At 43.3% G+C, this 16,681-nt stretch overlaps 1 protein-coding gene across 2 annotated transcripts in view; it reads left to right on the plus strand.

Annotated features, from left to right (window-relative positions):
• The first annotated feature begins 219 nt into the window (after positions 1–219).
• Positions 220–16,681, plus strand: part of LOC126267323 (uncharacterized) — a 108,655-nt gene continuing 92,193 nt past the window's right edge. For both annotated transcript variants that reach the window (XM_049972424.1, XM_049972425.1), the window contains exon 1: positions 220–305. In XM_049972424.1, coding sequence (XP_049828381.1) covers positions 282–305 — 24 coding nt within the window. In that variant the 5' untranslated portion in view covers positions 220–281. The remainder of the gene's footprint in view (positions 306–16,681) is intronic.

Here is a 16,681-nt window from a genome sequence, read left to right on the forward strand (position 1 = left end):
AACAGCCTACTTGCAAAGTGTATGTTAGCGTCCCATAGGATGGGTAATGTAAAGAAGCAGTGAGTGAGCTGCGTGGAGTGGTGCGAGTGCAGGCAGGCAGCTGGCGTGCGGTGCGCTGCAGCCCTCGAGCCACCCCTGCACCTGTCTGGTCACGGCTGGTCTGGGCTGCGCGCGGTATAAAGCGGCTGGCGGTGTCGCGCGCCCACCAGTCTGCTCTGGACCTCCGCCGCTGACGCCTCACCCCGCTGAACGCCACACGCACTGTGCTGCTCTGCTCCGACATGGCACGCGCTGCTTCTCTGCTGGTGAGTCCACCTCATCTCGTCTCCCGTCACCGCGCCAAACCGCAGCGTAGGCTCACCAATCGCAACCTGGTGTCGAATTATTTTCACAGTTGGCTCACGATAATCTGGCCAATTGTTGGAAAATACAGGCGTCGGTCAAAATCCTGTCAATGCGAACGAAAGTGTTTCATTGTATATAGTCGCATCACGATGTAAAAACACGTATCCGGCCGGTCGCTGGTTCGAATCCTGCCGCGGGCATGGATGTGTGTGATCTCCTTAGGTTAGTTAGGGTTTAAATAGTTCTAAGTTCTAGGGGACTGATGACCTCAGTAGTTGAGTCCCATGGTGCTCAGAGCCATTTGAACCATTTGAAAAACACGTAAAGTTTGCATCACCTTTGGGTGAGTACTGTTTATAAGACAGGTTGAAACGAGACTGTTTCGTCTTTGTTAAGTGCCCGAAAGGTCATTGGATAAATCCTGGAACAAACTTCCTGAATTTTTAATTTGTTAAGTCATTCCTCCTCGACGTCCACACCTACTGACTGTTTTAGTGTGGCAATACGTGTGCCTCCGGATGCCCCATGACGTGGCCGACCTATCAACGTTCCTTTCTCTTAAGTATAAGTTCTGTTACCCTTTTCCGTGTCCTCTCCGTATTTAGAAGTTAGGAACGTGATCCTCGACGGGAGTCTCGTGTGGTAACTACATTTCTAAAGCTATCAATTTTTCCTTGGTAGTATAATAAGCGTCCAGATTCGGGGTCCAGCTGAAGATAAATGTAAATTAATGCAGATGAACAGGAAAAAAAAATCCCGTAATTTTTGAATACTCCATTAGTAGTGTAGCGCTTGAAACAGTCACGTCGATTAAATATTTGGGCGTAACATTGCAGAGCGATATGAAGTGGAGCAAGCATGTAACGGCAGTTTTGGGGAAGGCGAATAGTCGTCTTCGGTTCATTGGTGGAATTTTGGGAAGATATTATAAAACACTAATACGACCTATTCTTGACTACTGCTCGAGCGTTTGGGATCCCTATCAGGTCGGATTGAGCTACTAGATTTGCTACTAGTAGGGGTTATCATCACGCGAGTGTTACGGAAATGCTTCAGGAGCTTCGCGGAAAGACCATTAAGATAAGATAAGAGAGATTAGGGCTCGTACAGAGGCATATAGATAATCATTTTTCCCTCGTTCTGTTTGGGAGTGGAACAGGGAGAGAAGATGCTAGTTGTGGTACGAGGTACCCTCCCCCACGCACCGAATGGTGGATTGCGGATTATGTATGTAGATGTAGAAGAGCTCTTGCCCTAATCTCTTCTGAATGTGCTGATAGTGGGTTTTCCGGAACTGAATTGAGCTTTATAGAAGTTTTAGTGCCCACTTAATACGACAGTTACTTGTCATCGAACTTCCAAATTGATTTATCAGCAGTCCCAGAGAAAATTTTGTCAATTATCCCGACGTAGTCTTCTCTGAATGTCGTCATTCTTCGATTCACTGACTTCTAGCACTCTTTTGAATACATTTGAAGATCCTCCAGTACATCTAACCATCTCATATGAGCCAGTCTCCACTCAAGTGAGTTCTTATACAGCGCGCTCGGAAAGTTTCTGTGCGCTGGACTGCAGGATTAGATTATGTTGGATGTTTGAAACAAAATTTGCAAAAAACAAGTTAGCAGAACTGTTTTTCATACATACGCGAGATTTTTTAAAAATTTGTTCTACTGTTTCGCAACATTAAACTATTTCGTTCCGTTGATGAAAGTTATTAAACAGGATCTGAAGTATTTACCTGTTCAGTTTGCTTTCATGTAATGGTTGTTTGAACTGAGGAACATATTTCCTCGCTAAACATGTGTTTCGTCGATAAATAGTTTTAGTGTAGGAGGGAAAGTAATGGCTCTGAGCACTATGGGACTCAACTGCTGTGGTCATTAGTCCCCTAGAACTTAGAACTACTTAAACCTAACTAACCTAAGGACATCAGACACATCCATGCCCGAGGCAGGATTCGAACCTGCGACCGTAGCAGTCGCACGGTTCCGGACTGCGTGCCTAGAACCGCGAGACCACCGTGGTCGGCTTAGTATAGGAGGTACGTGATGAAAAGTTTCCGGAAGCAGCTGCAGCTCAGCATAATGCGGTTCATCGACTTATTGACAAATTTCGAGAGATAGGTACAGTGTTACATAGTGAATGAAGTAGAAGACCAGCTAAATTAAACGAACATTTGTTGTTGGATGTTTCTGACTCTATGTGGCAGAGCACAGCAAGTTTATTTCGCAAGCTGGTACATGAAAGACGTATCGGGCTTACACCCGCGCATAAAGCTGCTTCGCAAATATTGAAATAGTTCTTGTATAAATTGAGAGCAGTGCATGAATTGAAAGACTCGGGTCATGAAAACCGAATCCTTTCCTGCAGTTGGTTGGTTGGTTTAGGGGAGGGTACCAAACAGAGAGGTCATCGATTCCATCGGGTTAGGGAAGGATGCGGACGGAAGTCGGCCGTGGTCTTTCACAGCAGCCATACCGGCATTTGCCTGAAGCGATTTAGGAAAATCACGGAAAACCTAAATCAGGATGGCCGGACTCGGGTTTGAACCGTCGTCCTCCCGAATGCGAGTCCAGTGCGTTAACCACTGCGCCACCTCGCTCGGTCACCGTCTATACAAACGAGGCCTGGTTGTACCTGCCTGCTCACGCTAACACATTAAAGACACGGTAATGGTCAACGGAGAATCCACTGCGTGATAGAGTTGGAGTGTGGGTGGCAGCATCCAGACGGAGCATCATTGGATCTTTAATTTTTGAAGAAACCATGAACAGTGAACGTTATTGTTTAACGACCCATGATTTCATTGGCCAAACAAAAGATGACGAAATCAGCAACTCATCGTTTCAGCAAGATGGCGCTTCTAGGCACACAGCCAGAAACACTAAGCGTCTTTTGGAAAGTTTTTTGGGGAACGTGTCACCTTAGAAAACCTATGGTCTCCCCACTCGCCAGGCCTTTCTCCACCCGACTTTATTGTGTGGGGAGCGCAAAATGTCTACTGCATCGCAATCGCCTACACCCGCTCTGTAACTTATACCTGAAATAAATGCGTTGTTGAGAAGCATATCACAATCAGATTCGCAAACGGTGTTATCCAATAAAATCAAGCGAGTTGAGATTTGTATAGCCGCCCGTGGATGTCATTTCCAACAAACGTAATTGATAGCAGATTTCCGAACGCCCTGTATAACCCTAGCAGCAACTGCTGTTTATTTAAGAGACCTAAATGTTTCGTTCTTATTTTTTTAAATTACTTCTTGGGACTCATTATTTATTTAACTGTGGTCAACATTACTTTGTTATTGATTTAACTGAAAAGAATAGTGCTCATTTTTGCATTGACAAGGTCGATTTTTCTGTGCTATATCATTCAAACACTGGCGGTTACACGTCATGTAACGGCATAACGCGGATATGTATTATCAATCACATGAGATGATTCGTTAACGTTTAGTAGAAAATTTAGTTTTCATCATAGCCGTCCCGTTTTGGGATACTAGATGAATTCTAAGATCTATATTTCCTCATAACCTTCGATTTTCGTTTAATTCTAACTGTGAGAGTATATCCGAAGCTGGCAGCTTTCATTCCAGTGATAGAAAGGCAAATTTTTATGTTGTTCGAAAAGAGAATATACGGAAACTGATGGAGAAAAAGTATGCTTGAAGTTTACTTTGCCCACAGACCTGGGTGAAAGACCTAGGAAGGTCTGGTTATATATAGTCGACGAATGGGTACAAATATTCTGTTCAATCTCTCATATATCAGCCTAGATTCTGAACCAAAGATGAGAGACTGAAATCCGTATTGCGAAGTTGTACTGTTAAAGAGTCATTGATGCTAGAGGTCCGAACTACCGTACTACTAATTCCACCCACACACAGGCTCATAAAAGGTTCTTATTGGAACCGGTGTTCCCGATACTGAAAGGAATCAGTCACTGCTCAGAGTGAAAGGTACGTCATGAATTTCCCTAATATTTGACACTGAAAATCCAACAGAATGAATCTGTTTCGTAGTGACAGCTACAATAGTTTCCAGGAGTGTTTCGAGAATGTACCGTGTATCGAACACTACGACTTGAAGGAAAATGCCGGTCACTCCTGTTTGTAATAACGATGGAAGAATGGATGGGCAAACCAACATACGAAACGTTCACGTTTTGCAGATTGTTATGTAAACTCTAACAACAGATAGAGCGGGTCAGTGGTAATAGTCTGGACTCGTGTTGTGGGTCTGGCGGTTTCATGAGAATAACACAAATTGCCTTACCGAGTATATTGAGACGTACATTTTCCCTTCGCCCTATAATTGCGACCGAACAAGACTGGGAGTAGCTAGTATTGGTAGAAATTAATGTTATGCAAGCAGTGGCCAAGCGGTGGCTGGTGGAGATTATACATGGGCTTTACTCATGTTGTTAATTCGAGTTCTTTTTTGTGAAGCAATGTCCGAAAACCGTGTTTAATAGTTATGCTTTAGTGGTACTGTCATCAGTAACACCACCATTGTTATTGCGCAGTGAAGGTGTTCATGCGTCTTGCCACTGGTGTACTTTACATATGACCCGAATATCTTTGGGCTTCCTGCCAGATTTCGAGACTGTGTTTCGTTATTGAAAATATTAAAATCATCTCGCACTGAAGTTCGCACTTAATTTCGATCTTCTGCAAAACTTCGCTATTCCTTAGGATTTTGCGTTCTTTTGAATTTGGTATGCTTTTTTCGTTGCTTCTGCACCAGTGTTCAGACCTGTTTTGTGTACCATGGGGGATCGGTATCATCTCTTACAAACCTGTTCGATATATGTCTCTCAACTACCGACGAAGCTAACCCTTTGAATTAAAACCATATCTACGTTTACGTTGGTAGATTGGAAGGAGTAGAAACTGTCTCTTAGGTAGGTGTCAACAGATTTTTTATCTGCTTTTTTGAATAGGTGTACTTTGCGTTTGTTTTTGAGGCTTTGGAAGTTACGGTATCCAGTCTAGCTACAACAACCTTACGGTCACTAATCCTTGTATCTGTCATGATGCTGCTTATTTGGTCTTGTTTCAAAAAATGGTTCAAATGGCTCTGAGCACTATGGTACACAACTGCTGTGGTCATCAGTTCCCTAGTACTTAGAACTACTTAAACCTAACTAACCTAAGGACATCACACACATCCATGCCCGAGGCAGGATTCGAACCTGCGACCGTAGCAGTCGCACGGTTCCGGACTGCGCGACTAGAACCGCGAGACCACCGCGGCCGGCGGTCTTGTTTATTGGGTGCTAAGAGGTCAAGCATGTTTTTGCAATCATTTTGACGTCGAATGTGGTTCTGAAATAGTAGTTTAAAATAATTTTCTGAGAAGGCATTTAATACGATTTCTACTACGTTCTATGCCTACTGCCAACATTAAACATGTATTTTCTGCAACATATGGAGTGTAGATTGAAGTCACTACGAACTATAATTGTGTGAGTTGTCTACCTATTTGAAATGACACTCAAGTTTCATTGGAACTGTTCAGCAACTGTATCATCTGAGTCGGGGGTTTGATAAAAGGAGCCAATTAATAATTTATTGCGGTTTCAAGTATAACATCTACCCATATTAACTCACAGGAACTATCTACTTCAATATCACTACGAAGTAAATTACTTCTCATAGCAATAAACACTCCACCAGAAAATGTATTCAATCTATACTTTCTGAAGACCGTTAGGTCCTTTGTAAAAAATTGGCTGAACTAATTTCCGGCTTTATCCAGCTATCCGCATCTACAAAGATTTGAGATTCAGTACTTCCTTATTTCCTTCCATTTCTTCCCCTCTTATTTTCACTTAAACAAGGACTCATTCTCTTTTCCGTTGTCGCAACGTAGTCTTGTCCATTTTGTTTGAAACTGTGTGTCCTAAGAGTCTACTTAACAAAGTCTCGAAAGTTGTTCTTCGATTCGTAGTTGCAAAGATCACTCTTGAGGAAGAAAGGATGTTTAATCACGTCTACAATGACATCACTAAGGACGGAGCACATGCTAGATTTGGGGAAGGATATCTGTCGCGCCCTTCTCAAAGAACCATCGAGGCATTTGTCTTTAAGCGATTTGGGGAAACCACGGGAAACCTAAACTTGGATGCACGCGACTGTTAAAAGGGTTGTACATGTCACAGGGCGAGTACCGACCCTAAATCCCGAGTCATAGCTGGTAGTAAGTAAGCTTGCTCACTGCCTCGCTACCTTCCTTATTGCCCCCACGCAGGCGTCTCTGACTGCTAGGCTGTCTGGCTGCGGGGAGCTTCCTACGATTTTTGGAGATATCTCTAGAGCTACTTCCTCTGTAAGACTCTCTGAATGCTAGCTGCACCTGCCAAACGTAATGCAGTGCGTTGTACTGTATGGCGGATCTTCCACAGAAACGAAAGTAACACCTGGGTGTGCCCCAGCGAAGTGTAATAAGACCTCTGTTTTCCATATACATAAACTATTTACCGGAGAGGATCAGCAGTACCATGAGTCTGTTCTCCGGTGATGCAGTCGTGTACAGGAAAGTATCTTTGTTTTATGGCTTTGAGGAACTGCATAACGACTTGGACAAAATTTCCCCTTCGGGTAACGGATTTTTCCTCTGTTCGATGAGATTTCGGGATTGCAGCCGGATCATGTTGACTTCTTGCCACAATATTTCGGCTGGCAATCGTCCAACCATCTTCAGGTGAGTGTCTGTCACTGACGATTGCCAGCCGAAATATTGTGGTAAGAGGTCAACATGATTCGGATGCAATCCCGAAATCTCATCGAACATTCAGTATATAGGGAAAACTTCAACAATAACGATTTTACCTCTATTTAAATGTGGATAAATGGAAGATAAAGTCTAAACATCGAGAAAGAACATTCTGTGCACATCGTATACTTAGGATTAATGCTAAGAGACGAAATGAAAATGGGACGATCACGTAATGTCAGTATTGGGTAAGGCAAATGGGGATTTAGGTTTATTGGAAAAGTTAACATCTGCAACGGAAATCGCGCACAAGACGCTAGACGGACCAATTTGGAATAGTTCATAAAATGGTTCAAATGCCTCTGAGCACTATGGGACTTACCTGCTGTGGTCATCAGTCCCCTAGGACTTAGAACTACTTAAAACTAATTAACCTAAGGACATCACACACATCCATGCCCGAGGCAGGATTCGAACCTGCGACCGTAGCGGTCGCGCAGCTCCAGACTGTAGCGCCTAGAATCGCTCTGCCACTCCGGCCGGCTAATTTGGAATAGTGATCCAACGTTTGGAGTCCTGATCACGTAGGCGTTACAACAGAAGAGGAACGATTTCAAAGACGTGTTGCTAGAATTGTAGCAGTTCGGTATAGCGCGTATGAAAGTACAACAAAATGCCCTGGTAGCTTGGAATTCTTGGAAGAAAGACGACGTACTTTTAGTTAAACCCTGTTGCGAAAATTTAGAGGACCTGTATTCGAAAAAGAGTGTGAAAGAAATATGCTGCCCGCATCGAATATCTTGTACAGGAATCATTAAAATAAAATAAGATAGGTATGACTTTCGGCAGTCACATTTCCCTGTCTCAGTACACGTATGGAATCGGTAAGATCTTATGGGACCAAACTGCTGAGGTCATCGGTCCCTAAGCTTACACACTACTTCATCTAACTTAAACTTACGCTACGGTCAGCACACTCACTCACACACACACACACACACACACACACACACACACACACACACACACATGCCCGAGGGAGGACTCGAACCTCCGAACCTCTGACGAGAGGACCCGCGCGAACCGTGACGCGGCGTCTCAGACAGCCCCGCAGTACGCGTATGGAATACGAAATAAAATCGATAGCATTACTACGATGAATACCTAGGCATGCACGGTACAGAGGCTTTCGGAGTAGCAGTAGACATAGTCCTACCCACACCTGACGTCACTACCTGCAACGGCGCCATTGATAGAGCGACACAGGTTGGAACTTACCGTCGCACAGACTTTTCCTTTCCGTGTAGGGTCCACAATTGACCGAGGTAAGTATTATTAGCCGATGCATATGGACAAGGAGCTCTCATTTATTAAAACCAATATTTGTGTGCTGAAGTTAAATGAACGACGTGTGCTACAATCATTGTAATTATTCTTAGAAAGTCAAATCTTAATGGAATATGATACTTATAGACTTGACGATTCAGGTTGAAAAAAGAGATTCCATTCGAACGCTAACAACTGTCCGTGAACCTTAGAGAACAATCGCTGTCAACGTTTCTCCCCTTCATCCATGTTTTAGGCGACGCTTTCGCTCTTCTTCATTCCGCATTAGCCTCCAACTGTTCATGGCTCAGTACCAATACAGCTAATAATGCTGGTTACTTCTGAACATTGGCAAGTGAAACACACATACAGCCACGAAAGGACTTGACGCAGACCTCACAACTGACCCGCCGGCAAACAAACTTACGGCGGAAGTAGCTCCGCGTGACATGTGCTTTGACACAAATCTTGACTGGCTAATCAGGCTTGTTATTCGAATGTTTCAATGAAGGGTGGCCAGTCCGGAAGATATTTACAATACTGATGCGGGATCGACACTTGTTAGTGAATAGGAGAACTGCCTATCGCAGGAAATACTAGAAACGGTGATTTAGATGTACCAGTCGGTTAACGTCACACCGCTTTGACAATCTTGTTACGAATGTATGGAGTGTTCCGTAACAATAGGACAATGAGCAGGGGCAGTACAACCTCCTGGACACGTGCATCAGCTGATCTCTCTCCCTGTGATTTACTATCTTTGTGTAATACGCCTTGTTTTATGTGACCGTGTTTGGGCGCACTGAAAACATAATATTTTATATACGTACGTTTTTAATTAGACAGCCGTTCATAAGTATGATCTCTGTTTGAATGCGGGTTGTTGCCGAGAATATTTATTGTTAGCATCCAGATAGTTTCGTAATTTGGACGACGTTGTAGGCTAAAAACTCAGAATGTTGTTTATTGTTCGCTGCTGTCAGTTAACCAGTGAGGTAATTTATAATTTAATTTTATCCATAATTTGCAGCTTTAATTGTGACTGCGTTCGGTACACTGGAAGTGTGAAATAAAAAATCGCCTTCAGTCAGAAATTTTCGTGTTTTATTAAACACACGATACATTTCATACCCTGTGGGTCCAGCATCAGGTGTGGTTTATTTTTACTCTTTAATGAGGTGAAATGCATATTCCTGTCATGAAAAGGTTTGATGTTAGGACTTGAATTTCGCAAGTCAAACGCGGAAAATATTTGCGAAATAGTGGAAAAAATGAATAGTGTAAACTTATCACATAGTCCAAGAAAAGCGTTTTTAACTTTTAGCACCATCACAAAGTCTTTTCTCTACCCTGTTAATACTTATCGCTTTACCCAAGAGGCAATGTTCATACACGTTCTTGTAAATACTTCATAGATGTTGTTGCACATGGTGTGATCAAAGATGTAAAATTAGCACCTGATATATTGTTGAATTTCAGAAACTGATTAAATTAATATTTTGCAGTCTGTGGTGTATTCAGCATTGTTAATTCACTTCTCTTTTCCTTTTTAACAACGTCTGTTATAATTGAACTTGGTATTTTAAGCTTCAGACATTTCCATAAAATTGAGACGACAAGCTCCAATACGTAATCTTTGGTTTGATGCATTTCGTAACTGTATAAAAATATCCTAATTTCTTTCTTTTTAGTTTTTATACTTTTTACAAACAATTTGCGAGTCTGACAAAATGAATTCTTCATACCATAAAAGTTTTCTCACGAACGAAGTATTTACTTCCACATTCTAACGGCTGTAAAAATCCACTTTTACGACCGTAGCAACCATCCTATAGAGGGTGCTTCCGTAAGACCGTGCAAAAATGCAACAGAACGTAGAGAATGCTCCACTGAACAATTTGAGGTGGGGAACCTAGGGTCGCAGAAGCCAGCTGAAAGAGATATGGAAGTAAACTTCTCTACCGCTTTGTCTAGCATTCTGTTCTCGAGCTTATTGGCAACTAACATGCGTTCACGTTTACACCAACTGTGCTGCTCATTTACATGTACATTCCTTTTTTCCTGCAAGGAAAAAAGGAATTGCCGGAATTGTAGCTGCCTGTAATGTGATTCGAAAGACATGAGGGATATTTGTGAGGGCGCGTCAGAACCTTGTTCGCCGATGTCATTGAGGTTGGTGGCTGTCAGTTTCAGCACATTTTATAAGATACAATATAAATGGTACATTCGTTGTGTCAGTGATGGTATCTGCAGTTAACTGTAACTAAGATAAATAAAGTGCAGAGCAATGTGATCTTATTCCTATTATTGTTCAGTGAAGCATCCTGTATGTCCTGTTAAAGTTTTGAACGCTCTTACCCAAATACCCTGTATAAACGAGATACAAGTGGCAACTACACACTGCAAAGCTTAAAATCATCCACCTTTTTTTCTTTCTACAACTGCAATAATAATACTCGCTGTGAAATAGCACAAAACGGCGGTATTTTTCTGGTAGTGGGTGGCCATCTGATAAAGGCGCCGCCCTGTCCGGCGCGCCGGTGGACCGCTTCCAGCGAGGTACTAGCGGCCGTGTTGCTGTGGATACCGCTCGTTCAACTTGGAACATAAAGAATAAATAAATAACAGTTTCCTAGGTGTTTCATAAAATCGCTACATGTAAGGGGTTTTTAATCGTATTTTTAAAAAAAATACCTACCTTACGCCGCTCAGGCTGCACAAACGAGGAAGACAACAGTGCGGTTCATGGGACAAACTGAAGGATTAAGTGTACTGAAATAATTCTCACGCTGGCAGACCTCATCAGAACAGTGGAAACGATATTGTTGCTACCCCTCAGTCACCCAGGTGGCAGCCGGCACGGTAGTTGAGACTGTTCGGTCAGAGGGCTGTGTGCTCTCTGTAATAGAAAAAAAAAAAAAAAAAACAACTGGGTAAAAGAATCAACGATGAACTTGAACGGATGTCTTCTGACGTCCGTCCAGACCAAATGCAACGAATAATATCGAACAGAACGAATTAAAGTGGCGTACTGGTTAGCGCACTGGACTCGCATGCGGGAGGACGACGCTTCAAACCAACATCCGGCCATCCTGATTTTGGTTTTCCGTGATTTCCCCAAATCGCTTCAGACAAATGCCGGGATGGTTCCATTAAAAGGGCACAGCCGACTTCCTTCCGCATCCTTCCCTAATCCGATTGGACCGATGACGTCACTGTTTGGTCCCCTCCCCCAAATCAACCAATTACCCTCAGGCACAGCAGCTACCCGTCTCTCACAGTTTCATAAATCGAGCACAGCACTGCATTGGCATCAATGGTGACAATTTCCAGCATGTTATCTGATGTTCATCAATATGGATTAAATCCGCGTCAGTCTTATTGTGAGAAACGTCCAGGCGAGGTTTATTTTCCCGCATTCTGTAGAAGGAACGATTGATTTCGACTGGTTCTGTGTAGCATAATGTGTTTACTTTGTTACACCGAGACACTTGTCGCTATACTGTACTGCTTCTGTAAGCGAGTGTGAATGCTCGTGACATGGAATGTGTGTTGGATTTGTAAGGAAGACGCTTCCATAGACTCACGTGCCTTTACACTCAATTGGTGGAATAACAACTAACAAATCGAATATTTACACCAAAAAGACGAGTGAGCGCGGTGCAGAAGAAAACGGGTCCATTCGGTGCTTGTAACATACGCGCTCGGTCACTGCACATTCTGTTGCGCTCGAAATTCATGACACATCTTGCACAAAAGATTGAGTTCTTTACTATTCTGTACTGAACTGCAGTTCCTCTGCCCAGAGCAAACTGGGCTAAACGGAAAGAAAAAAAAAAAACAGATTCTCAGTGTTTACACCGTCAGCGGAAATGAGTGTGTATCTTTGAATGTCGTTCACAATTTTTTTGTGAACCATTCCTGTATATATTATGTGGGGTCCCAATCGCCTCGTATAGGGTGCCTAAGGGATGCTGCATTCTCGGAATGCTATACAACGACTCAAGCAAATAACATTTGTAGTTTTATTTCAACAAAGCAGATTGTTAATACATAACTTTGGAGTTACATCGGTGTCACAAGCGATGGGCGACATGCAATGTTCTTCGCTATAGACAAAGTCCAAACAAGCAATGGATTTGGATCACTATTAACTGTTCTCGTAGAACTCTCTGCTAATACTCTGCTAATACTGTCCACTGCGCTTATTCACTTCACCTATCGTGGTGACGTCCTGGTTAGCGCCGACGTCGTTTCACCGCCTTCTCCTCTTGCGATCTTCTTCTCCGTTCTGGAGCTTGTGACTACACAAGAACATATTACATGTGGTATGTGATAGCTCGTTTGTTGTTGACGTTGTTTGAAAACTACAGTTGGTTACTGTATTATTGACAGGGATTTTCTGATAAATTTGGAGTAATTCTTCTATGTACCGAAATATGTGCGAAGTTTTAGGAAGCCGTGAGAATTTTGGGCCGTATTAAACTCAGGAAGCTCCTCTTCAAACAGTGAAACATCATCTTTTTGCTGTTTTTGTGCAGTATTTCTGCTAATTGTGGTTCAATAATAATGATCTATACTTAAACGATGATTGCGTTATCATCGTTGAATGCAAAGTACATGTTACTTCTTCTCCATTGCTCACATGCACTTCGTGGTTGAGTCCACTTGGTATTGGTATACTTTGGTCAAAGTTCCACTCGTACAGTGACTGTTGCACATATTGTTAGTTGTGTTTTTTAATAGGTCGAGTGTTCGGACTGCTACGATGCTGCCTGCCGCGGACTACTAACGTCTCGAGAATTTTTTCATTTATTCCAGTTTTCGCCTTCCCCTACAGTTTTTATCTTATTTTGTCTCTGTGATATCACTAAAGCTGTTCTCTGACGCTTCAACACACGTTGTGTCATCTTGTCCCTTCTGTTTGTCAAATTGCTTTCCTCGTTGATACCGCCTGACGTTTAATTCGCAGTGCTTTTGTAGAGTATACATGTGGATGTATGTTCTGTGGAGGATCTCATTTCTTATCAGACCACTTAAATTCGATCATTCTTGAGTAACGCCACAATTCAAACACATTTTTCTCGTTTGCCGGCAGTCCCACGTGAGCTGGTTTTGTTTGTGCTAGCACGCTAGAGTGTTTATATCTCAGCCAGTTGTTACCTCACCATGATCTAATAAGCTGAATTCTGGGTCTTAGCAAATGATGGTGAATCAAGGGACAATTTTTGTGCTTTTCTCATTTAAATCCTCTTAACGTCTGCCCAAGAAACTGTTTTGTATGAGGAGACAGGTTATTTACATATACAGGAAACAACAGTGTACCTAAAGCTGAACGTCGTGAAGATGCATCATGGATTTATCCACTAACAACTCCGCGAGAGTAATACTGAAAGTGAAATGAGAGCGGGGAGCTTCCGTGGCGACGATAAGAAACAGCTCACAAGAGATCCTCTAGCCCAGGGCTTCCTAACCTTTTCAGCTGGCGGAACCCTTCTTCAGTCGAAAATCCATGGCGGACCCCTAGTCAGTCAAGAGCACAGTAACTTCATATTTCAGGGCGAAACGCATGGGAACTGAAAGATTCTTAATGCAGATCCCATGTCACCAATGAGCTCCCCCCCCCCCCCCCTCCCCCAGAAGTATTAATAGTCTTTGGTTTAGAGATGAATGAAAACAACTTTAAATTAACGATCCAATTGAAATACCCATTGTATCCAGACACTTACTAGTGGATTTACTCCCTTTGTTCAACACATCACAGCCCGATTAAAATTACTTGGTAACTGAAATTTCACACGATTGAACTTTCTCCCTCCAAGAGCAATCAACGTCACGTCCAAACTGTTCACTGTTGACAAGCTCTCGCTTATGGTCTGTTCACTTCCACTGTTTGGCTACTGTTGTGTAAGGAACATGAATATTTCGTAACAGTCGTGTGTGTGTGGGTGTCGTTTTTCGTGAAATCCGAAGAAAAATGTTCAAATGTCTTCGTTTGGTCGTCCTCCCTCCTCATTCATTTCAACTGAAAACTTACCTTGTGTGAAGGCGATGGAGAAACTGCAGCTTTCTTCAATGATCCTGACTTCAGCCACCGATCCATGTTAGGAGTAATAAACTGGTCAAAAATCGACTTATGAAACAGATAGTGCACTGACAAGGCAAGTTTAACATTTAATGATGCCTGGGGCGGCATACGTGCCAGCGAGCGCTGTGATTGCTCGACAAAGCGCGCGTGCGTAAAAGATTTCAGCGCATCTAGCGCCGTGAGCCAACGCACAAGCGACCCCCGTATTGTTGCGAAACTGTCGATCAGAGAAGCCGCATTCCCCGGCACTAAACTGTGTATACGTTCTCACTTTGGAACCGCAAAGGCTGCTTGGGGATACGACCTGAAGTAAAATTACACAAGTTTTTCACACGGAAAAAAATTGTGATGAATTTGATTTTCACATATTTATTCAATAATTTTACTCATTATTTGACACGATTTGGTGAAAGGTGACCTCGGACCCCTAGAAAGAGCCGGCGGACCCCCGAGGGGTGCGTGGACCTCTTTGGAAGCCCTGCTCTAGCCAATTCTCCGTGTTCTGCGGGATAGCAGCTGCACAGGGGTTCTGTACGTCGCGACACCACATGGGGGAATTTGGTTTCCAGCGACAAAGTACCGCTATTCTGCTGCTGACTCGTGCTTCAGTAATTCGCAGCAGATCATCACGAATGCGGATCTGCGAACCAAGACCTTGACTTTGCTTCCAGAAAAGTGCTGTCTGACGCACTACCGCATGAATCTCCGACACTCTTTGGTCATGCACTTTACAACGAGAATTACTGAAGATTCTTCTTGCGCTGATATGATTACATTGACCGAGTGTATCCATCAGCTCCAATATATCTTTCTGGGAATGCAATTAATATATGCTTAACTTCATAAAAAATATTGCTCGTATTGGCATATGATGTACGGACTAGAAACAGCTGGAGTTGTACACTTCTATTCCCGAGATGTTAATACATACATATAATTTTGCCTTTTCATAGACGTTGTTTAAATTGTACAACAATATTCCTATGAAACATAAAAGTGAATGGCACTTGCTGAATATAATGGGACAGCAGTTGTACCATAGCCATCATAACATTTTAGTAGGCTGCTAGTCCAATAAGATGCTTTTTAACACTGAACATTCACACACACACACACACACACACACACACACACACACACACACACACACACACACACACATGGCCATTAATAATGCTACACCACGAAGATGACATGCTACAGACGCGAAATATAACCGACAGGAAGAAGATGCTGTGATATGCAAATGATCAGCTTTTCAAAGCATTCACACAAGGGTGGCACGGGGGCGACAGCTACAAAGTGCTGACATGAGAAAAGTTTCCAACCGATTTCTCATACACAAACAGCAGTTGACCGGCTTTGCCTGGTGAAACGTTGTTGTGATGCCTCGTGTAAGGAGGAGAAATGCGTACCATCACGTTTACGACTTTGGTAAAGGTCGGATTGTAGCCTATCGCGATTGCGGTTTATCGTTTCGCGACATTACTGCTCGCGTTGGTCGATATCCAATGACTGTTAGCAGAATATGGAATCGATGGGTTCAGCAGGGTAATATGGAACTCCGCGCTGCATCCCAACTGCCTTGTATCACTAGCAGTCGAGATGACAGGCATCTTATCCGCATGGTTGCAACGGATCATGTAGCCACGTCTCGATCACTGAGTCAACAGATGGGGACGTTTGCAAGACAACATACATCTGCATGAACAGTTCGACGACGTCTGCAGCAGCGTGGACTATCAGCCCGGAGACCATGGCTGCGGTTACCCTTGACGCTGCACCACAGACAGGAGCGCCTGCGACCGTGTACTCAACGACGAACCAGGGTGCACGAATTTCAAAACGTCATTTTTTCGGATGAATCCAGGTTCTGTTTACAGCATCATCATGGTCTCATCCGTGTCTGGCGACATCGCAGTGAACGCACATTGGAAGCGTGTATTCGTCATCGCCATACTGGCGTATCACCCGGCGTGATGGTATGGGGTGCCATTGGTTACACGTCTCGGTCACCTCTTGTTCGCATTGAGGGCACTTTGAACAGTGGATGTTACATTTCAGATGTGTTACGACCCGTGGCTCTACCATTCATTCGATCCCTGCGAAACCCTACATTTCAGCAGGATAATGCACGACCGCATGTTGCAGGTCCTGTACGGACCTTTCTGGATACAGAAAATTTTCGACTGATGCCCTGGC

The sequence above is a fragment of the Schistocerca gregaria genome, chromosome 4 (assembly GCF_023897955.1).
Source record: "Schistocerca gregaria isolate iqSchGreg1 chromosome 4, iqSchGreg1.2, whole genome shotgun sequence".
NCBI lineage: Eukaryota > Metazoa > Arthropoda > Insecta > Orthoptera > Acrididae > Schistocerca > Schistocerca gregaria.